This window comes from Triticum urartu, chromosome 4A (genome assembly GCF_056163025.1).
Source record: "Triticum urartu cultivar PI428250 chromosome 4A, HENAU_Tu73, whole genome shotgun sequence".
Lineage (NCBI taxonomy): Eukaryota > Viridiplantae > Streptophyta > Magnoliopsida > Poales > Poaceae > Triticum > Triticum urartu.
In genome coordinates, this window is record NC_141876.1 from 501,044,423 (window position 1) to 501,067,954 (window position 23,532).

The 23,532-nt window shown below is 45.4% G+C and overlaps 2 protein-coding genes across 5 annotated transcripts; one reads left to right on the plus strand and one right to left on the minus strand.

The window, feature by feature from the left end:
* The first annotated feature begins 8,066 nt into the window (after window positions 1-8,066).
* LOC125552373 (translocase of chloroplast 34, chloroplastic) lies at window positions 8,067-11,793 on the plus strand. Its single transcript, XM_048715897.2, has 8 exons — window positions 8,067-8,217; window positions 8,351-8,471; window positions 8,610-8,717; window positions 8,805-8,929; window positions 10,172-10,436; window positions 10,938-11,006; window positions 11,094-11,255; window positions 11,361-11,793. Exons 2-8 carry the CDS (start codon window positions 8,373-8,375, stop codon window positions 11,511-11,513), a joined length of 981 nt encoding a protein of 326 aa, XP_048571854.1. The 5' UTR covers window positions 8,067-8,217; window positions 8,351-8,372; the 3' UTR covers window positions 11,514-11,793.
* Window positions 11,794-12,094: 301 nt separating this feature from the next.
* LOC125552372 (TATA box-binding protein associated factor RNA polymerase I subunit C) lies at window positions 12,095-16,659 on the minus strand. Of its 4 annotated transcripts, none has more exons than XM_087518688.1 (4): window positions 13,680-16,659; window positions 13,386-13,480; window positions 12,971-13,049; window positions 12,095-12,471 (listed from the first exon to the last, which is right to left on the minus strand). In XM_087518688.1, exon 1 carries the CDS (start codon window positions 16,393-16,395, stop codon window positions 13,711-13,713), a length of 2,685 nt encoding a protein of 894 aa, XP_087374814.1. In that variant the 5' UTR covers window positions 16,396-16,659; the 3' UTR covers window positions 12,095-12,471; window positions 12,971-13,049; window positions 13,386-13,480; window positions 13,680-13,710. The 4 variants fall into 4 exon arrangements, with proteins under 4 accessions (XP_087374814.1, XP_087374812.1, XP_087374813.1 ...); XM_087518686.1 differs by having other exon boundaries at window positions 12,971-13,067; XM_087518687.1 differs by lacking the exon at window positions 13,386-13,480.
* Window positions 16,660-23,532: the final 6,873 nt, after the last annotated feature.

The window sequence follows — 23,532 nt, forward strand, 5'->3', positions numbered from 1 at the left end:
TCGGCTGCTGCTCTAGTGAAGAAACCCAAGGTTGAACCCAAACCCGAGACTAAGTGCTTCTGTAATAAAGGGAACAGCCACTGGAGCAGAATTACCCTAGATACTTGGTAGATAAGAAGGCTGGCAAGGTCGATAGAAGTATATTGGATGTATTATGTTAATGTGTACTTTACTAGTACTCCTAGTAGCACCAGGGTATTAGATACCGGTTCGGTTGCTAAGTGTTAGTAACTCGAAATAAAAGCTACGGAATAAACGGAGACTAGCTAAAGGTGAGATGACGATATGTGTTGGAAGTATTTCCAAGGTTGATCAAATATCGTACGCTCCCTCTACCATCGAGATTGGTGTTTGCGTTGAGCATAGACATGATTGGATTATGTCTATCGCAATACGGTTATTCATTTAAAGAGAATAATGGTTACTCTGTTTATTTGAATAATACCTTCAATGGTCTTACACCTGAAATGAATGGTTTATTGAATCTCGATCGTAGTGATACACATGTTCATGCCAAAAGATAGTAATGATAGTACCACCTACTTGTGGCACTGCCACGTAAGTCATATCGGTATAAAATGCATGAAGAAGCTCCATGTTGATGGATCTTTGGGCTCACTTGTTTTGAAAGGTTTGAGACATGCGAACCATGTCTATTGGTGTATATGCATGAAGAAACTCCATGCAAATGGACCGTTTGGACTCACTTGATTTTGAATCACTTGAGACATGCAAATCATACCACATGGGCAAGATGACTGAAAGCCTCGTTTTCAGTAAAATGGAACTAGAAAGCAACTTGTTGGAAGTAATACATTTTGATGTGTGCAATCCAATGAGTGCTGAGGCATGTAGTGGAGATCATTATGTTCTTACTTCACAGATGATTTGAGTAGATGTTGAGTATATTTACTTGATGAATCACGAGTCTGAATTATTGAAAGGTTCAAGTAATTTCAGGGTGAAGTTGAAAGATCATCGTGACAAGAGGATAAAATATCTATGATATGATCATAGAGATGAATATCTGAATTACGAGTTTGGCACAGAATTAAGACATTGTGGAAATTGTTTCACAACTAATACAGCCTGGAACACCATAGTGTGATGGTGTGTCCGAACATCATAACTGCACCCTATTGGATATGATGCATACCATGATGTCTCTTATCGAATTACCATGATAGTTTATGGGTTAGGCATTAAAGACAACTACATTCACTTTAAATAGGGCACCACATAATTCCGATGAGATGACACCATATGAACTATGGTTTAGAGAAACCTAAGCTGTCATTTCTTAGAAGTTTGGGGCTGCGACGCTTATGTGAAAAAGTTTCAGGCTGATAAGCTCGAACCCAAAGCGGATAAATGCATCTTCATAGGACACCCAAAATAGTTGGGTATACCTCCTGTCTAAGATCCGAAAGCAATAAGGGATTGTTTCTAGAATCGGGTCCTTTCTCGAGGAAAAGTTTCTCTCGAAAGAATTGAGTGGGAGGATGGTGGAGACTCGATGAGGTTATTGAACCGTCTCTTCAACTAGTGTGTGGCAGGGCACAGGAGTTGTTCCTGTGGCACCTACACCAATTGAAGTGGAAGCTTATGATAGTGATCATGAAACTTCAGATCAAGTCACTACCAAACCTCGTGGGATGACAAGGATGCGTACTACTTCAGAGTGGTACGTAATCCTGTCTTGGAAGTCATGTTGCTAGACAACAATGAACCTATGAGCTATGGAGAAGCGATGGTGGGCCTGGATTCCAAAATGGCTCGAGGCTATATAATCCGAGAGAGGATCCATATATGAAAACAAAGTGTAGACTTTGGGAGAACTACTTGATGGTCGTAAGGCTGTTAGGTACATATGGATTTTAAAAGGAAGACGGACAATGATGGTAGGTATCACCATTAAGAAAGCTCGACTTGTCGTTAAGATGTTTTTCGACAAGTTCAAGGAGTTGACTGCGATGAGACTTTCTCACTCGTAGCGATGCTAAGAGTCTGTTGGAATTATATTAGCAATTACTGCATTATTTATGAAATCTTGCAGATAGGATGCCAAAAACCATTGTTTCCTCGACGATTTTTGAGGAAAGGTTGTATGTCAACAACCGGAAGGTTTTGTCAATCCTGAAAGATGCTAATAAGTATGCAAAGCTCCAGCAATCCTTCTAAGGACTGGAGTAAGCATCTCAGAGTTGGAATGTATGCTTTGATAAGATGATCAAAGATTTTGGGTGTATACAAAGTTTATGAGAAACTTGTATTTCCAAAGAAGTGAGTGGGAGCACTATAGAATTTATGATGAATATATGTTGTTGACATATTGTTGATCAGAAATGACGTAGAATTTCTGGAAAGCATATAGGGTTATTTGGAAAGTATTTTTCAATGGAAAGCCTGGATTAAGCTACTTGAACATTGAGCATCAAGATCTATAAGGATAGATCAAAATTCTTAATGGTACTTTCAAATGAGAACATACCTTGACATGATCTTGAAGGTGTTCAAGATGGACCAGTCAAAGAAGGAGTTCTTGCCTGAGTTGTAAGGTATGAAGTTAAGACTTAAAGCTCGACCACGGCAGAAGAAAGAGGAAGGACGAAGGTCGTCCCCTATGCTTTTGTCATAGGCTCTATACGGTATGCCATGCTGAGTACCGCACCTGATGTGTGCCTTGCCACATGTCTGGCAAGAGGGTACAAAGGTGATCTAGGAGTAGATCACCAGATAGCGGTCAAAATTATCCTTAGAGGAATAAGGAAATGTTTCTCGGTTATGGAGGTGATAAAGAGTTCGACGTAAAGAGTTACGTCGATGCAAGATTAACACCTATCCGGATAGCTCTGAGTAGAGATACCGGATACGTATAATGGAGCAACAATTTAGAATAGCTCCAAGTAGAACAGTTATTTGAAATGGCTCCAAATATAGCGTAGTAGCTGCATCTACAAGATGACATAGAGATTTGCGAAGTACATACTGATCTGAAAGATTCAGACCCGTTGACTATAACATCTCTCACAAGCATAACATGTTCAAACCCAGAACTCATCGAGTGTTAATCACATGGTAATGTGAACTAGATTATTGACTTTAGTAAACTCTTTGGGTGTTAGTCACATGGGGATGTGACCTTGAGTGTTAATCACATATCGATGTGAACTGGATTATTGACTCTAGTGCAAGTGGGAGACTGTTGGAAATATGCCCTAGAGGCAATAATAAATTAGTTATTATTATATTTCCTTGTTCATGATAATCGTTTATTATCCATGCTAGAATTGTATTGATAGGAAACTCAGATACATGTGTGGATACATAGACAACACCATGTCCCTAGTAAGCCTCTAGTTGACTAGCTCGTTGATCAATAGATGGTTACGGTTTCCTGACCATGGACATTGGATGTCATTGATAACGGGATCACATCATTAGGAGAATGATGTGATGGACAAAGACCCAATCCTAAGCCTAGCACAAGATCATGTAGTTCGTATGCTAAAGCTTTTCTAATGTCAAGTATCATTTCCTTAGACCATGAGATTGTGCAACTCCCGGATACCGTAGGAGTGCTTTGGGTGTGCCAAACGTCACAACATAACTGGGTGGCTATAAAGGTACACTACAGGTATCTCCGAAAGTGTCTGTTGGGTTGGCACGAATCGAGACTGGGATTTGTCACTCCGTGTAAACGGAGAGGTATCTCTAGGCCCACTCGGTAGGACATCATCATAATGTGCACAATGTGATCAAGGAGTTGATCACGGGATGATGTGTTACGAAACGAGTAAAGAGACTTGCCGGTAACGAGATTGAACAAGGTATCGGGATACCGACAATCGAATCTCGGGCAAGTATCGTACCGCTAGACAAAGGGAATTGTATACGGGATTGATTAAGTCCTTGACATCGTGGTTCATTCGATGAGATCATCGTGGAACATGTGGGAGCCAACATGGGTATCCAGATCCCGCTGTTGGTTATTGACCGGAGAGTCATCTCGGTCATGTCTGCATGTCTCCCGAACCCGTAGGGTCTACACACTTAAGGTTCGGTGACGCTAGGGTTATAGAGATATTAGTATGCGGTAACCCGAAAGTTGTTCGGAGTCCCGGATGAGATCCCGGACGTCACGAGGAGTTCCGGAATGGTCCGGAGGTAAAGATTTATATATGGGAAGTCTTGTTTTGGTCGCCGGAAAAGTTTCGCGCATTATCGGTATTGTACCGGGAGTGCCGAAAGGGGTCCGGGGGTCCACCTGCCCCGGGGGGCCACATGGGCTGTAGGGGTGTGCGCCTTGGCCTATATGGGCCAAGGGCACCAGCCCCAAGAGGCCCATGCGCCAAGAGATAAGGGAAAGAAAGAGTCCTAAAAGGGGAAGGCACCTCCTAGGTGCCTTGGGGAGGATGGACTCCTCCCTGGCCGCACCCTTCCTTAGAGGAAGGGCCAAGGCTGCGCCCCCCCTCTCCCTTGGCCCTATATATAGTGGGGGGAAGGGAGGGCAGCCGCACCTAAGCCCTGGCGCCTCCCTCTCCCTCCCATGACACATCTCCCTCCTCCCGCAGCGCTTGGCGAAGCCCTGTTGGAATCCCGCTACTTCCACCACCACGCCGTCGTGCTGCTGGATCTCCATCAACCTCTCCTCCCCCTTGCTGGATCAAGAAGGAGGAGACGTCGCTGCTCCGTACGTGTGTTGAACACGGAGGTGCCGTCCGTTCGGCGCTAGGATCATCGGTGATTTGGATCACGACGAGTACGACTCCATCAACCCCGTTCTCTTGAACGCTTCCGCGCGCGATCTACAAGGGTATGTAGATCCACTCCTCCCTCGTTGCTAGATGACTCCATAGATAGATCTTGGTGACACGTAGGAAAATTTTGAATTTATGCTACGTTCCCCAACAATAAGTAGATGATGGGTTGCTAGAGTGACAGAAGTTTAAACCCTAGTTTATGCGTTGCTTCGTAAGGGGCTGATTTGGATCCATATGTTTCATGCTATGGTTAGGTTTACCTTAATACTTTTGTTGTAGTTGCGGATGCTTGCAATAGAGGTTAATCATAAGTGGGATGCTTGTCCAAGTAAGGACATCACCCAAGCACCGGTCCACCCACATACCAAATTATCAAAGTACCGAACACGAATCATATGAACGTGATGAAAACTAGCTTGACGATATTCCCATGTGTCCTCGGGAGCGCTTTTCTCATATAAGAGTTTGTCCAGGCTTGTCCTTTGCTACAAAAAGGATTGGGCCACCTTGCTGCACTTTATTTACTTTTGTTACTTGTTACTCGTTACAAATTATCCTATCACAAAACTATCTGTTACCTATTATTTCAATGCTTGCAGAGAATACCTTGCTGAAAACCGCTTATCATGTCCTTCTGCTCCTCATTGGGTTTGACACTCTTACTTATCGAAAGGACTACGATAGATCCCCTATACTTGTGGGTCATCAAAAGCCATCATGACGGTTTATATTTCATGTGAAAACAATGATACATTGTTCGATAAAACATTCACTAGAAACCCTGTAGGCTCGGTCTTCCAAACAATAGTTCGAGATGTCTCCAAGTTCCTAGCCAATACATCTACCGCCATATTGGCTTCCCTAGGACAATGATTAAATACTATAAAACTAAAATTACGAGCTAAGAAAGAGCACTCTTCAAATATGGCCGCCGTCGGTCCGAGGGAGTTCCCACCGCTCTGCATAACCTCAATCACCTCCATGCAATCCGCTTCGACGTATAGTTTGTTGCATCCCAGGTCATTTGCTAGCAGCAGCCCATCTCTCAGGGCCCTTGCTTCCGCCGTCGTCACGTCCTCCACAAAGGAAATATCACCGCATGAAGCAGCCATGAAAATTCCCATGTCATCAAGTAATATTGCCCCTGTACTCCCCGAGCCACTATCCAGATCAAAACCATCATCTATATTAAGTTTCACAGTGCCTTCAGGTGGCTTCTCCCAGCCATGTCTCCTAATCCTCGCCTTCTTTTCTCTTGCTCTCATTAAATTCTTTGCTAATGCAGCAATGGCCTATGCTGATCTGGCTGGGTCCTGTAGGAGATCCTCATGAACGTAGCGACGTCGTTCCCACCACACGTACCACATAGTAGTGGCCACTAGTTCATTACGTTGGACCCTTGACATCGAAGGATGCAAAATGCTCCTGGATAAAAATAAATCAGCTAGCGCCGAGCCTCCTTCACAATCTGCAGCAGCACATACTTCAATTACCATATCTCCCCAGCCCCAGGATGCACCACACTTCCGGAACCCTAGGGCATAAGAAGAGGGCATGTTTGATACTTTCACAATCAGCAGTACAGAGAGGACACTGCGAGCTAGTAATCATATGTCTGTTAGCTAGAACCCCCATGCAAGGGATAGCTCCAAGTAAAGCTCTCCACACATGAATTTTTATCTTGGCAGGCACACATAATTTCCAAATGGTTCTCCAAATAGGACTAGTACTTGAGGATTGAACTGAGTTTGTCATTCTCAACTTTCGTCCGTGCTGGTGTTCCCATTCTTCATAATAAGCTGACCTTACAGAGAAAATACCATTCTTATTGACGTGCCAAGAGACAAAATCACTCATCATTCCCAGGGCCAAGGGAATGTTCAGAATACTTTGCACATCAATAGGCCAAAACAATTCATTAAGCAACTGCTCATCCCAAACTCTATTCTCTTCATCTATTAATTCAGAAACTCTTGTGATAACAATATTGCCTCTCGGTGTCATTACTCTCCTTGTAGGACTACTTGGGATTCATGGATCCTCCCATATATTTATTGGAGAGTCGTCCCCTACCCTCGATATATGCCCTTTTTTAAAAGTTTGAATTCCACTCCATAGACCCTGCCATGTGTAAGGACTACCCTTCTTAAGATTGCAGTTAAGAAGGTCGCCATCAGAGAAGTACTTGGCTTTCAAAACTCTAGCACAAAGTGATTCTAGTTCAGTCAAAAGTCTCCAACATTGTTTAGCTAGAAGTGCCATACCTCCCCTCTCTTCCAGGACACATATTTTCTACCATGCAAATCAACGCATATGTTTTTTAAGATCATCATCGCCCCACCAATATTTAGACATAGCAGCGGTGATACTGTTGCAAACCTGTTTGGATAGTTTAAAGACTGACATAGCATATGACGGAATGCCATGTATCCCTGCCTTCAACAAAACCTCCCTACCACCCATAGATAACAACTTGTCCTTCCATCCCCTGATTCTGCTAAGGACTCAATTAGGTGCTGAAAACAATCTGAATTGTCAATTCCCACAATTGGTGGCCGCCCCAAATATTTGTCCGTGATTGCCTCCACTAAAATGTTTAGAGATGTGCATACCTCCACACGAGTTTCCACTGGGGTACAAGGGCTGAAAAAGATACTCGATTTAGCGTCACTCACCAGCTACCCGGAGGCAGCACAATAGTCATCTAATGCTCTCCTAAGACTATTCGCATTAGCAGCATCCGCCCTCATAAGGATCAGGGAGTCATCGGCGAACAGTAGGTGTGTAAATGAGGGGGCGTCTCGGCACACCCGAACTCCAATCAAATTACCGGTCTCCTCTTCATGCACAATCAGACTAGAGAGACCCTCAGCACAGAGCAAGAATAAATATGGTGAGATCGGGTCCCCCTTTCTGAGTCCTCTGGAAGGAATAAAATAATCAGACAAAGTATTATTCACACGAATTTGGTACCTAACAGATTTGACACACTTCATAATCAGTGCAACCCAGTTGGGTCTAAACCCCATTCGCAGCAAAACCTTCTCCATAATCAGCGTGTCAACTTAGACATGAGACACTCTTAGATTTAACAAAACTGTAAAATTTTAAGGAATAAGGGTTCTATCCATCCAAAAATTGTATTATTCAGGGATAATTACTTTTTTTATTTGTCGAGAGGAAATTACTTTTCTCGTAGGCCTACATAAAACCAGCCCAAAGAACAAGCGCCCCAGGCCCAGCCCGTTAGTCCACAGAGAAAAGCAAAAAGACAAAAAAGACCCCAAAAGAAAAGATGAACAAAACAGAAGAAGGAGAGAGTCCCCATCTCCATCTCTCTCCTTATCTCCTCCCTTCTCATAAACCCCCTCCGCCGAGTCCTCCTCCCCGTCTCCGAGCACCTCCGCCGAGTCTAGGGTTTAACCGCCCGCCCCGTCGGCCTCCGTATCGCCCGGTAAGCATCCCCTCCACCTACCAGCTCAGTCCGGCCGCGCACTCTCGCCGCAGCCGCCGCTGCCGCCGCCGCCGCGCGCCTTGACCAATTTGGGTTAATGTTTCTGATTTGTGTCGGCGCGTCCGTGTGTCAGGGGAAAGGAGGAACGGGCAGTGATGGCGGCGCCGATACCCCGTGAGTGGGTTGGTCTGCAGCAGTTCCCGGCGGCCACCCAGACCAAGCTGCACGAGCTCCTCGGCAAGCTCAAGGAGGAGGTATTGCACGCCTATTTAACGCCCCTTGCCTGGACCAGCTGATTAAATTATCCATGGCTAGGTTCTAATTGTGTCTGTGATTGTGAGTTGTGACGAACTGATGGCAAATTGTATGTTTTGCTTATGTTGTGATGTTAGAATGTGAGCACATTGACGATTCTGGTGATGGGGAAGGGCGGTGTGGGGAAGTCATCCACTGTCAACTCCATTGTCGGGGAGAGGGTCGCGAACGTCAGTGCGTTCCAGGTCTCACTTCTTCCTGGCCCTGTCTCTGGTTGTGCCTCTTTGTGGGTTACTCACGTGAGTGCGTTGTCGTATGTTGTTTCTATGCAGTCTGAGGGTCTGAGGCCAATGATGTGCTCCCGCACCAGGGCAGGATTCACCTTGAACATTATCGACACTCCTGGGCTCATTGAAGGTGGGTATATCAATGAGCAGGCTGTCGAAATCATAAAGAGGTATGTCCATGTTGGGTGGTAACCATGCTTGTTTGCAAGTTAGCAATTGATTGTAGATACTGTGACTTGTAATATAGGGCTTTGGATGAGGATTGTCATTTTTGACTTAGGGACATGAGTAGATTATTTCATCGTGTTGCTCTGAATTTGATGTTTTATTTGTTTTGTCAACTGGCAAGATCATTTTGCTCACACATTTCGAAAATTCCTTCAGTATGAATTACTGCATTGCTCAAATGCTGATCCTGGGATGGTATCTAGACTTTACGAGTCTTTTTTCCCATGGTGGTCAATATAGGACTAGATTCTAGGTCAATCAGTTTGTTGTGCATAGCAATCACATTGATCTGAAGTAGCATATTGCTAGTATGTACTCCCTCCGTAAACTAATATAAGAGCGTTTAGACTTTAGATCACTAATTTAGTGATCTAAACGCTCTTATATTAGTTTACAGAGGGTGTACTTAAAAGATGGTGAATGCTTGGGTTCTACATCAACATATCAATTTCTTCCATTGGTCTGCATGGGTAGAGATGTAGAGTTTAAGTACATAAATAAAAATAAAAGAAGAGACATCTGCATTTCTGTTTATACATAAATCTTGTGTTCCTGAACAGAGCTGCCCCATCTTTTCTGTTGCTGTCGTTAAATCATTACTGGTTTAATAATTTTGTGGTTTGTGATAATCCTGTTCCTAATGTAGCATACAGGACCGTAATTTATATATTCTATTAAAGTCCATTATTTCTCTAAAAGCGCTCAACTCTAATAGTCTATGCATATATGTTAATTTTATGCTGGCAATGGTGTATAGTAGTCAGCTGGCGGTCACCCCACCTTAAGCGCTTGATGTGATACATAGTGGTTGAGTTACCTTACACTGTAGTGGGTGCATCTGCACAATTGACCTATCAATTTGGATATCATAATTGGGGTTTCCCCTTGGACTTTAATTTTTTTGCATACTAACGAGGTTAAAATGCTAACCCGCGTGTGCTTATTTATCTTATTTGTCTCAACTTTCTCAATTTTGCCTTGGATTAATTTTCCCTTTCTGGAGAACCATATTTTATTTTTTAGCAGTTGTAATCACAGCAAAGGTTGTTGAGATTGCAGTACTGAATTGGCATCTATAGAAAAGTTTGTGCTGCTTTTATAATTGCCCACTGTTGTCATACAATCTGTATATCATAATATTTATTGCTATGCTTGTTTCTTAAATGTTATCAATGGTATTGCAGGTTTCTTCTGGAGAAGACTATTGATGTCCTCCTGTACGTCGATCGCTTGGATACATATAGAATGGATACATTGGATGAACAAGTTATAAGAGCCATTACTAATTCATTAGGGAAGGCCATTTGGAGAAGAACATTGGTTGTATTGACCCATGCCCAGCTGTCTCCTCCTGATGGAATTGACTATAATGATTTCCTTGCAAGAAGATCAGAGTCGCTTCTGCGATATATCCATTCTGGTGCAGGAATCGGCAAACGAGAATATGCGGTAATGTACATATTCACTTGCTATGCAATCATTTCCATCTTATTTAATGGAGTATCAGCACACTGTCAACTTCTTTGAGATTTTGTGGAGCTTCCTCTGCCTAAACTACAGTCCTGCTGCTTCTCATGAACATATTTCTGCGGAAATACTTCCAAGTTGTTTTGGTTGATATTTTTTGGCGCTCTTCGCCCTGGGTGCCTAGAATGAATACTAGCTATTATATGAAAAACCGTCTCTTCTCCATCCTCTTTCGGTTTGATCTTGATCCTTTTCTGCATGATCAATTTCTTGAGCTTCTCTGTAGCTTCAAGTGCTACCATGTGCTGGTACATTATGAAACCGAACCTTGTCATTACGAGCTACTTCATAACATCTCAATTAGATTTGTCAGTATATGATAGAGACTGTAGATAAACGGTCGTACTTATGGGGCCTTTGTCTTCAGTGTATGTGATATGAATATTAGTTCTAACGAAAAGCACTATGTTCTGTTTCTTTTAGGATTTTCCCTTGCCAATAGCTTTGGCAGAGAACAGTGGAAGGTGCAAGACTAATGAGAATGGGGCGAAGGTTTGTAGGTTTCACACTGTATTTGACTTGCATTTGCTTCTGCCTAGCTGCTTGATTTTTAATTGAGGATGTCATATAACTGTGCAGATTCTTCCTGATGGAACTCCATGGATTCCAAACTTGATGAAAGAAATTACTATCGTTGTCTCAAATGGGAGCAAGTCCATTCATGTTGATCAGAAGTTAATCGACGGTCCAAATCCCAACAATCGCTGGAAGAAGTACATACCTCTCATCCTTGCCGTGCAGGTTAGCTTCCCCACATGATAATAATAGTAAAATTCACAGCATAAACTTGGCATATCTTTGTATTATAACATAACTTTCTGATTAATCCTTCATGCTCTTCTTCAGTACTTTTTTGTGGTAAAAGGAATCCGAAGGGCTATTCATTCTGACATTTCGAACGGGAAGCTGGATGACTGGGAGCAACGCTATAGAGACTTGGTTGGAAGCGGCAACCCTGTAGACCAGAAAGTTTCGTCATCCCGCAACCCTAAGGCCTGAGCTGGTCAATGAGAGTGCATGCCAGTCTCTTGATCGTGGTCCATTCAACTCCCCGTGTTGTTCTTTTTGTGCTCCTTATTCCAGTGGTCTGGGGGATCTATAGAGCTCTCAGGAACAACTTGAATAAAGTTGCTTGTGTTCTAGATGTTAAAGATTATGCACCCCATTTCATTACGCTCTCGCAATTTTGCAAATGTTATTGTTGTGAACTACAATTATTTGAATTTCTTGTATGGCCTGAATGTTTGGAGATGAATACAATTTCTTCATTGTTCAACAAGTGATGAAAAAAGAGAGAAGACATAAACAGCTCTACACCCAGATCAGAAGCCATGGTGATTGGCAGTTCACTAGCATAGCATAAACAAAAAGGATTTTCTACTTGTTAACTGTTGTTTTACAGTGCAGAGAGAACGAAATTTGAGTGTTCTAACTGTATTCTGTACAATGACCGTCTGCATGATGCAGTACAGTCTCAAACATGCATTCCCAATGCGAAAGTACAACATAAATACCATTAATCACGAGGCCATCGTGTGACTGGATTTGCTTTCATCCATCAGCATGAAGCTTCAGAATCATGACATACAATGGTCCCTGCTCAAGAGAAAATATGTACACTTCACTGCACAGTTCAACAGGCAAACACGCCACTATCGTTGCAGCCCATAGCAAACTAAGATTTCAGCCGAAAAACTTTGCCCAAATGGCAGGTTTTGGCTCAACTGAAATGAAGAAAAACTCGTGTGAGACAGTTTTTTTTTATGAGTGCACGTATCTGGTTAGGTTACAACTGCCACACGATTTCTCTCAACAAAGAAGAAGAAAAGAAAAGAACGCCCGCGCTAATGCTCGTAGTTGTCACTCAGCAAAATGTTGAACTTTTGATGCAATCACACTCCCTCCTTGTCGCCTATGTAATGCCCCAATATGGCTTGGACTCTTGCTGCCTTGCTACCTGCAATTTTGAACCATCCGATTTTTTTTTTCTGCTTTAGTAACGTGTTTTGGCACTTCCACAACAAGGATTTGGAGATGCATATATATACATACATGCAAAACTACCATGCTTTGAGAAGGACCTCTAAATTAACAACACGAGTTCTTTTCTCACACTAATTATTTTAGTTTTTCTTACTACCCTTTACCATTAGAAAGTGTGAATCACAACTGAAAAAGGCCAAAGTGAATGCAGCCGCAGCAATATAGAAATCAACAATTTTGGGGCACTCAATCCAATGAAAAACTTCTGTCACTCAAGATGTCTGGCGATATTGAGTGGATAAAATCACTTCAGAATGGTACACGGTTTCAGTTTAAATAACTATACTTGGGCATGGTGTTACTATTTCTTCTATTTCAATTACCATGTGGGACATGATATACTACAAGGGCAGTTAATCTCATAACGCATCCAAAATGCTTAGAGCATGGTACAGAAAGGGTACAGTAATTACCACGGTCTATAAATGGCGCACCAATGCTTAACATCAAGTGCGTGAAATTCCCGTTAAATGCACCTCCAGGTGGCAAATCCTGTCAATATAATAGGTGCTGTAAAAAACAAAAGAAAATGTTTGAGCACTGAAAATAGAACAGGTTAACTACGGCCCTGGTTAATGCTACACAGTATCTGAATATAAGCATGTGTTCAAACTCCAAAGGAACAAAGTGATGGCTGCAAATTTTCTCAGGGTCACATGAGTTGTGCTAACAGTCAAAGTGAAGTTAAAAACTGTAATTGAAAAGGAGGTCTATTGCAATCCTTGTCAGTTACAAAATTGTATCTTAACATGCACATTGTCAAAAATAACATGGCAGAAAGTTTAACAAAATAGTATACTATTTTAAACCAAGTTATTCGAACCCTACGCCTTCATAATTTACAGCGCCGCCCACCGCATCTTACTCCCAAGAAGTGTTTGCAATACGCAAACAGCACTGTATGTCTATACCAGGCCAAGTACCTGAGAACGTATATATTACTCCCTCCGTCCCAAAATTCTTGTCTTAGATTTGTCTAAGTACGAATGTATCAAGTCACATTTTAGTATTAGATACACCCGTATCTAGACAAATCTAAGACAAGAATTTTGGGACGGAGGGAGTACTAGTCTGTCCTTTTCTCAAAAAATTTGCATGTCATCACATGGAAATGTACAATACCTGCTACAACTGAATGGAGCACTGCAGGCCATCATGATGGCTTTTGTATTTTATATGAGTTACAAAAATCTTGGTATGGCTTGAAATTATTTTGCCATCTTAAAAATTGTTTCTTCAAGCATCTGTACACTTCTTCCTCGGCAGGTTGAATGTCTAGATCTGCGGAAGCAAAATCCATCCTCACTGGGGTGAAATCAAACAAATCAGATGTGGTTTGTTCAGGCCCAGAATCAAGAGTTCCAGCTTTTCCACAGACAAATGTCATGAAGTTCTCATCCTTGTATGGTGCTGCAGACGTTTCAAAAGATGTACGATCAGCGGCCTTTTGCTCTTCGTTTTCCTTCTTTATAACAGTTTCATCAAGAGTAAACTTATTTTCAATCCGAGGCTCATAAACAAGATATGACTTCTTGTCATTCAACTTTTGTGAGGAGAACCATCCATCAAAGTTGTCGGACTCAGCAATGGATACTTCAGGAACAAAGGCTTCAAGCACCTCACTACATCGATGGCGTACTAAGTCAGTTTCTGCAGTTTCTCTTTCCGAAGAGCTGTCTATGCCCCTGTTCATCTCTTCCATTGCAAGTAGGACATGCACAGGGAGCACTGGCCCAACAAGAGCATTTTGAGATACCGCTTTGCTAGTCACCTTCTCACATGTGCTTGATGGTTTCGCTAACAGGAAAGGCCGAAGTTCATTGTGTGGCGAACAGCTAGGAACTTTTAAATATTCTACTAAGCCTTCTTTTGTATCGCATTTTAGCATGTCCTTGTATTTAGAAAGGGAGACATGAAGAATATTTGAAGGTAGACTGTTCAATATGCTCTGACATGCAATTTCGAAAACATTCATGGGGATGCTAGCATTACATAGGAAATCTGAAACTGGCAGCGAGCTGGATCTAGAGTTATCCTCTGCAAATGCCAACACATCTTCACTAATAATAATTTGATCTCTGTCTCCGTTAACACTAGTACCATGCTTCGCCAACGCACTGCATAGATTGCCCTTCAGATGTTCATATAGGAAATGCAACTTCAAGAATCGATATTTGGTGGAGACATTTTCACCTTGAGTGTCAATCAAAATGGATGAACTACTATCCATGGATGCATGTTCTGATTCATCACATGGGGTGTCAATTTCATCATGCAGACCTCGAGATGCACGATACTGTTGCATTTCCAACTTCCCCAATGCTGTTAGCCGGATCAAGGCAAAGCTGGCAGATGTTGGCTCCGATATTGAGAGGTCATCTGGAAGCACATAGTAACCAACAATGGACTTAGCGCGGTGTTGGGAAGCATACCCATCATATACTGAAACAGGCGTTGAGAATATCTCTTTCATGATTCCATTGCTGCAGCCACAATGCTGACCTGTCAGAGAAAGCCTCGAAGGAATATCCCAAGCGTATAAATGAGAATTATCTAGACAACCTTGCTCCTTAGGCCCGTAACAGAACAAACTGAACTCCCCATTCCAGAACGAACCAACCAAAATGGCAAAACCTGAATTTGAAGCCCATTCATATTCCTTGGAAGGTCTCAATTCAGATAGCCGAAACATGGCAACATGATTTGGGTTCTCAAGCCCATGCTGCCAAGCCAACACAGGTTCCAACGGCTTTGTCACATCAAGGAGAATCAAGTGACGCTCTGTCACTACTGATATATGGGAATCATCGAACCCAGCCTTGCAGAATGCAATATAATGCTCAGTCCTGTCAAAAGGCTCAGTTTCAAACAACCCTGGCAACCCAATTTTTGCTAGAACCTTGTACTGAAACTTGTGTGGCTCGTTTTCCACGGCGTATTTGTCACCATGATATACAAAGCTCAAATCAACCAAAAGGACGGCTTTTGTGCTTGCGACGATCACCATCCACGGTTGCGCTCCATACGCACAGCTCAGCCAGTCCCCCCAGTCTTCACCATTGCTGCCAAAACCAACGCTCGTCTTTCCTCCAAGTTGTGTATTCAGATCAAACCAACACAACTCCCCACTCTCCAGCAGCACCGCACATTGTGACGGAAAATGCCTGCTCCAGCACGCGTGCACGACAGCAGCATCAAACCCCTGCTTGGCCACCGGTACAAGCACCGGGGAACCCGAATCGCGTGACTCGACCCTGAACCAACTCACTGAGTACAATGTCGCAGCAAGCAGGAAACCCTCGACACAGCTGTCATCCGGCTCCGATGACCAGGACGACTGGGCAGGAATAGCAGCAAGCTGCTGTATGCGGTGCCCAGGGTGCTTGAACCCATCCCTCTGAACGAAGGGCGAAACGGGCGCAGAGCTCGCAACGGGGGAGTTCACAAGAGCGAAAGCAATCTTCTCCGCATTCTCGCCGTACGGGAAAAAGAGGACGAGAGAGCTTGAGGAGCGGGAGGGGAGGACGGCGAGAAGATTGGAAGGTGGTGGGAACGGCGGCGACGGCGCGGCGAGGAGGGGTCCCGAGAGGGACTTGAGATCGGAGTAGGGGAGGAAGGAGGTGGAGGCGATGAAGCAGCGGAGGGCGTGGCGGAGGTCGCCGGTGGTGGAGGCGTGCAGGGGCGGAGGGAAGGGGAAGGGGAGGGAGAGGAGCGGGGCGGGCGGCGGGAGAGGGGTGAAGAAGAGGGGCCCGTGGGAGGCGTCCGGCGGGGCGAGGGACGGCGGGTTGAACACGGAGGAGACGGGGAAGAGGAAGCGCCAGTCGTCGGAGAAGTTCATGGAGGCGCGCGGCAACGGCGGCGCGAGCGGGGAGCAGGAGCAAGGGGGGAATAGGCGCCCGTGCCGGCGGGGATCGCGGCGACGCGCCGGCGCTAGAGGACGAAGGCCGTCGGCGTGCCGGCTTTTGGGGGGCTGCGAGAATCGGCCGGGCTATCTTGCTGGAGCCGAAGCTTGGGGGGAGAAGGCGGCGGCGCAGGCGGCGAGAGAGGTAGCGCTCGCGCGGGCGTGGGGACCAGGGGAAGGTTTCGGGGGCCTCGGGCCCTCGCTCTCTTGGTTTCGTGTTTTTAGGCTGGTTGTAACGGTACTATCATATACTCGTATCATGCATATAATATTAATGCATGATATTATACCTCTCTAATGCATAGTATCATATATTAGTATCATGTAATACTTTATTTATTATCATGCATGATATATAGTAGCATAGCATTTATTATCATGATATGATACTTAACCTTCTCTTTCTTCATTTAATTCTGTGACATCTCATCAAAATTGTTGACATGCATGATACTCCTTCTGTATCGAAATAGTTGTCGCTGGAGTAGCTGAACTTCAGCTACTCCAGCGACAACTATTTTGGTACAGAGGGAGTAGTAGTTATGATACTAACATTATAACCAACCTTAAAACGTCGGCATCTTATTTTTTCAAGCAACACCAATGCAAAGAGTATACAAAATCTGGCCCTTGAGTTCATACAAGATTTAGTAAGACATGGGACGCTACATTATAGCGCCGACGAACATGTTCGAAAGCCACATAAGAGAAGCTAAGCGCTGCAAATTTGATGTCAGCCACCCACTAAACTCATCGATGATCGGTCATGGCTAGAAGAGTTGAGGCGCTACACGAGAGAGACAAATCTGTCCCTCGCAAAAAAAAAAGGCAATCTGTGATGAAAAATGTCAACGTTAATATTATCTCTCTATCGGTGTTAAAACCGGCGAATCTCGAATAGGGGGTCCCGAACTATGCGTCTAAGGCGGATGGTAACAGGAGGCAGGGGACACGATGTTTTATCCAGGTTCGGGCCCTCTTGATGGAGGTAAAAACCCTACGTCGTACTTGATTATTCTTGATAATATGAGTAGTACAAGAGTTGATCTACCACGAGATCGGAGAGGCTAAACTCTAGAAGCTAGCCTATGGTATGATTGTCTGTTGTCCTACGGACTAAAACCCCCCGGTTTATATAGACACCGGAGGAGGCTAGGGTTATACAAGGTCGGTTACAAAGGAGGAGATATGCATATCCATATTGCCTAGCTTGCCTTCCACGCCAAGTAGAGTCCCATCCGGACACGGGACGAAGTCTTCAATCTCGCATCTTCATAGTCCAACAGTCCGGCCAAAGGATATAGTCCGGCTGCCCGGAGACCCCCTAATCCAGGACTCCCTCAGTAGCCCCTGAACCAGACTTCAATGACGATGAGTCCGACGCGCAGTGTTGTCTTCGACATTGCAAGGCGGGTTCCTCCCCCGAATACATCACGGAAGAGTTTGAATACAAGAATAGTGTCCGACCCTGCAAAATAAGTTTCACATACCACCGTACAGAGAATAATATTTCCACAAATCTAATCTGCTGACACGTTTTGGCAGCATGACATCATGCCACGGCCCGGTAATTATTTGAACCGTTTTTCTTTAACCAGCCCCGCACATAACGCGAGGCGGTTTCTTGACACGTCTTGTCAAAGCAGAGATCGTGTTCCCCTTATTACGGGATCCTCATCAATACAAACGTGGGTAACCCAACCGTGCCTGTTGGTATGACTCCTAGATCTTATGTAAGTCTCGAACGACCACGAGAAGGACGCCTGATACTCATCCCCTTTATAAAGGGACAAGGCTTTTTTCTTTTTTCCCTCTCGTGCTCAATCGACTCCTTCCCCCGCCTCGAGTTCTAACATCCAAAGCTCAGGTCAGGTGCTTTGGACCTTCAATCATGTCCGGATCCAGCCTTCAAGGCCGGTGGATGCCTTCCTCTGTCACGAAGGAGGACATCAAGAAGTTGAGGGAGGCCAGATATCTGACCGCCGAAATTTCGCATAGGCTGCCCGCCCGAGGGCAGGTTATCCCTACTCCCGAACCCAACGAGAGCGTTGTGTTCGTCTCCCACTTCCTTCGAGGACTAGGCCTCGCTCTGGATCCCTTCGTTAGGGGTCTCATGTTCTATTACGGGTTGGATTTTCACGATCTGGCCCCGGATTCCCTTCTTCACATCTCGTCATTTATTGTCGTTTGTGAGACCTTCCTCCGCATTACCCCTCACTTCGGCCTGTGGCTCAAGACCTTCAATGTGAAGCCGAAGATGGTCGAGGGGCAGCACGCAGTGTGCGGAGGTGCTCTAATAAGCAAAATTGCTGACGCTCCATGGCCAAAGGGTTCCTTTCCAGAGGTGTCCGGATTGTGGCAACGGGAGTGGTTCTACGTCACAGCTCCCCGAAGTGCCAAGTGGGTAGCTGCCCCCACCATTCGCTCGGGCCCTCCACCACAACTGATGTCATGGATCAGTAGGGGGCTGAGCTGGGGTCCAGCCAAGGACGTGCCAATACTGCAGAGCCGTATCCGAGATCTCTTTGAGGGAGATTTCAGTCTGGTTATGGTAATGCAAGTTATGCTGGTTCGTCGAGTCCAGCCTTGCAAACATCGGCCCCTCCGCATGTGGGAATTCAACCCGGAAGGACCGCGCACTATTCAGAATTTCCTCGGCTAGACGTACGAGGAGATGTACAAATAGTTCTTCGGACCCCAAATAGAGTGTCCGGACACTACCGAGGACGTGGCCTAAACTGCAACCGCCCCGCTGCCCAAGTAAGTAATCCCATGGCCGAACACATTGTCCTTTTATTTATCATGACATCATTCTGAAAAATCGCTCTTTGACCAGGACTGGATAATAAAGGCGAAGATGATTCGGTGTTCGGCCCCCCTTCCTGAAGGCTTGGACAATCCGGTGCTGGAAAAGATGCTCGATCCAGCACCTTGTCTGGTGCCCTTCAAGGAAGACGAAGGGGGGAATAAAGAGGGCGAAAGCGGGCCTCCATCGCTACCTATTCCAATCGAGGGAATGAGCGCCTCCGCGAGGGAGGATAACCAAGGGGAAGAATCTGACATTCTCTCTCCCCGGGGAAGGAAGAGGACTACCTCTGAAGATCTGGAAACTAAGGTTTCCAAACAGGAGAAGAAATCTCCACCAGCCTCGGAGGGTATTTTTGCCGCACAATGTCCGCGCGGGGATCAGCCCTCTACCGAGCTGTAAGTAATCAAAAAGTACTTAATAGTGAAGATATCTTGCTCTACTTTTGAGGAAAATAACCGAAGTATTTATCTTGCAGTTCGGATCTTAGCCCTTCTCAGCAGAGCTCGTCTTCGGGGGATATTCTTCCGGAGATGATGGAGAGCGAAACGCCTCCCCCTGCCACACCGCCTCACGAAGCGGGCGACCCCGAGGTGTCGTCGCGGAGGGTTTCTCCGGATCCGGCAAGGCCAGAAGGTAATCTCATGGCCACCCGAAGTCCTCAGCATCCGGCTCTCGGAGAGAGTCATCAAAAGAGTCCGGCACCATCTGGTGTGCGGTCGGACATACGGAGGGATCTGCTGGCGCAAGCAGCTATCTCAGAAGAGCACCGCACCTTGATGGGTACAGTGATTGAAAGGAGTACGTCCGCCGAAAGCGGGTTGTATGAAGATTTTATGAGTCTACTGACGGGTTTTGAGGTACGTGAAATGATGTACATTTTTGACGATACCGCACATTTTTAAATGTGCCCTATGTAGATAGTAGCCCCTGAGACTCTGGTTGTCATCGAAAACGGCGGCAAACAGAGGATCATAGTCCCAGGTAATAACCAGTCTGCCTTTATGTGTAGGTGGTGGAAGCTCCGGTGGTTAGCCAGACTGATGGGTATGCCGAACTAAAGCGGCAGCTGGATGCGGCAGATGCCGACATCGTCCTTGTCAACAAGCGGCTTGACGAGGCACAGGGTGAGTGGCCTTTCTGGTGATAATCACATAATAAGAGCAGCATGATGCAATTATCTTTAATATGTTGTGACTGCAGATGAAGCGGCCACCGTGGAGACCCTTCAGGCGGAGCTTGCCCGAGCCAAGGAGTAAGCAAGGAGTAGCAATGCAGCCGCTTTGCAAGCGGCCGAAGAGTTAAGGGTTGAATAGGCCGCACATTGCGAGAGCAAAAAAAAATTTGCCAAGATGGCCGTGGAGATAAAAGATGCTGTTGACCGTTACCGGATTCTTGAAGAGGAAAACCAGGCGAAGGCGACGGACCTGGAGAAGGCCTGGGTGGCTGCCAAGGAAGCCCGCTCCAAAATTAGAGCGACGAAGGAGGAGCTGAATCAAGCTGCAGATATCATTTCTGGGAAGCCCTTCTTGTTGCAGACTAAGTTCGGAGATCCGAAGTATGCTCCTCTGGACCGGCTATGGAGTTCTGCGGACGCGTACATGGATTTGGCTGCCAGCGCTGCTGATGCCGCCGAGTACTTCAAGGACCAGAAAGGTCCCGAAGTGGAGAAGCTATTCTGGTCACAGTTTCACGCTCCAGTCCGTCCGCTGCTGCTGAATGAGCGATTGACCGGTTGGGCCGAGCTCCATAGGTTGTCCGGACTAGCCATGAGGTCCGTTGTGGATCATTTGTGGCCAGGAGGGCCAAGGCCAAATAGCTATTTTAGCTTAGTGCAACAATTCCTTGGCGCTGTGCCACGCATCGATGCTGTAAAGAGGTCGGCGTGCATAGAAGGCTCGCGGATGGCCCTTGCCCGTGTCAAAACATACTGGGCGGAGATGGATGCCACCACTGTTGCGGCACAGGGTTCAGCCATAGGCCGAGTAGCTGCCGAGCACTACTTTGAAGAAGTTCTTGAGGGCGCTCGCTCGATAGAGGCTCAGTGCTCGAAGAATATTATGCTTGAGTGACATGTATTCCCATTGTAAGAATAATGTTTTATTGAGTTTATCAAGGCTGTATTTATACTTTTACCCGAAAGTACTATGATGCCTCCTGTGCGGCCGTTTATGTATATATGTATATAACCTGAAAGATGGCAGTCGTCGGCTTCAGCCCCCACGCATATAATGCGGGGGTGTTCGCAGAAGACGCATGTTCACACTTGATCCAACGTCTTGGCCCATTAAGGAGGTGATAGTGCAGCGAACTATGCAACCGGACTATAATGCTTTAACACTTCCACTTAGCCAGATGAGTTTGACAGTGGGGCTACTATATAACCCCTGGTGGCTCCGTGCTCATCCGGATTCGGGGAGCGTACATGCCTGACCGGGAAACGGCCCTTCGTTAAGGCGGAGGAATCCCGAAGATTCCGCTAGGTCATTGAGTGGTTGACCAGTCTCACGCTATATCATGACAGTCAGTTTTCGGCTTTCTCTACTGAGGTGCTCGTCCGGATGAACCAGGGCACAATCGTAGTAGTTCTCCTGGTGCCGCCTTAGCCGATAGAGCGGAACGTAAGGCAACAAAACATAGGAGCCGGGCAAACCCAACATTTGACCAAAGACATGATTCGGAGCTGATACATATAAGGCCAAACTCACGATGCCGAACACTCCCTAAGGTATTCGGTCTTTATGATGTAAATCGGGCCTAAGCAGTGCCCTTTATAGTAAGCCCCTGGTGTCCAGGTATGTGCAATATTCTGACATGTCCACATGCCAATACGTCAGCATCCTTCTCAATTGTATTGAGAATCCGAGGGATGTGTATCAACAAGAGATAGTAAAAAAAGGTTTACGCAGGGTCTTAATCTAAAAAGAATCCTTAGAACGGGTCCCTGCTGCACGTCTGCGCCTGTGTCTCGTTGTGCCGTATTCTGGACGGGTGTAGCACGATGGTCATCTGAAAAAGAGAGGAACTTAATTGAAAAGTTGCCGTGCAAAAGGTAAGTTATACTAAATAAACAATATATAGTTCAAAATGAGTAAAGTTGAGCTAAACTGCCACTTGTTTGCGCGCTTTGAGCCCCTTGTATTGTAGTAGGGGTATAGCCATCAAACCTGTATCAAGTACATATAGCTGCACCGGACTCGTCCAACTGTGTCCGTGGTCTTAACAACCTGTCAGATGCTTTAGTTGGTGAGGCCGTTTAGTGTGCGGCTGACAAGGCAGCCGCACAGTCTTCCGCGCGCAAGGAGCGCTCAATATTTCCGTTTACTGTAATGATGCCACGTGGACCGGGCATCTTAAGCATGAGAGAGGCGTAATGTGGTATTGCGTTAAAGCGAGCGAAAGCTTCGCGTCCGAGTAGTGCTTGATAGCCGCTTTGGAACGGAGCGATGTGGAAAGTTAAATTTTCGCTACGGAAGTTATCGGGAAAGCCGAATATAACCTCTAGTAGCAGGGAGCCCGTGCAATGGGCTTCTGGGCCTGGCATTACTCCTTTAAAGGTAGTATTGCTATGGCTAATTTTTATTGGGTCTATCCCCATTTTGCGGATTGTGTCCTGATATATCAGGTTTAAACTACTGTCGCCATCCATCAGGACTCGTGTGAAGTGGTATCCGTCAATTATCGGGTCTAACACCAAGGCAGCCCATCCTGCACGCCGGATACTTGCCGAGTAATCCCGATGGTCAAAGGTGATTGGTTGGGACGACCAGTGGCGGAACTCCGCGGTGATAGGCCCTGGGGCATGTCTCTCTAGGAGTGCCGCTTTGTTTCTCCCCTTTGTCACGTATAACATGTTTACTGTTTTCACTTCTGGTGGGAATGTCTTCTGTTCTCCAGTGTTTTGCTTGCGAGGCTCGTCCTCGTCTTCGCTTGGTGTATCCTGCCCCTTGTGTTCGGCGTTGAGCTTGCCGGACTGCTTGAAGACCCAACATTCTCTATGGGTATGATTTGCAGGTTTATCAGGAGTGCTGTGGATCTGACATATTTTGTCCAGAATCTTTGTAACATCCCAAATTTTCAATTTGGAATGTTATACATTAGGTCATCATGCATATCATATTTTATTTTGCTTTTGGTTTTGATCCTAGAAAATCCTAAGCATCTCAAGAACCCACGGAGAGAGTTGGTGATTTCGTTATTTACATATTTGAGTTTTCTCAAATTATGTAAACAGGATCATTTGATTTTATTTATTTTATCATCAATTA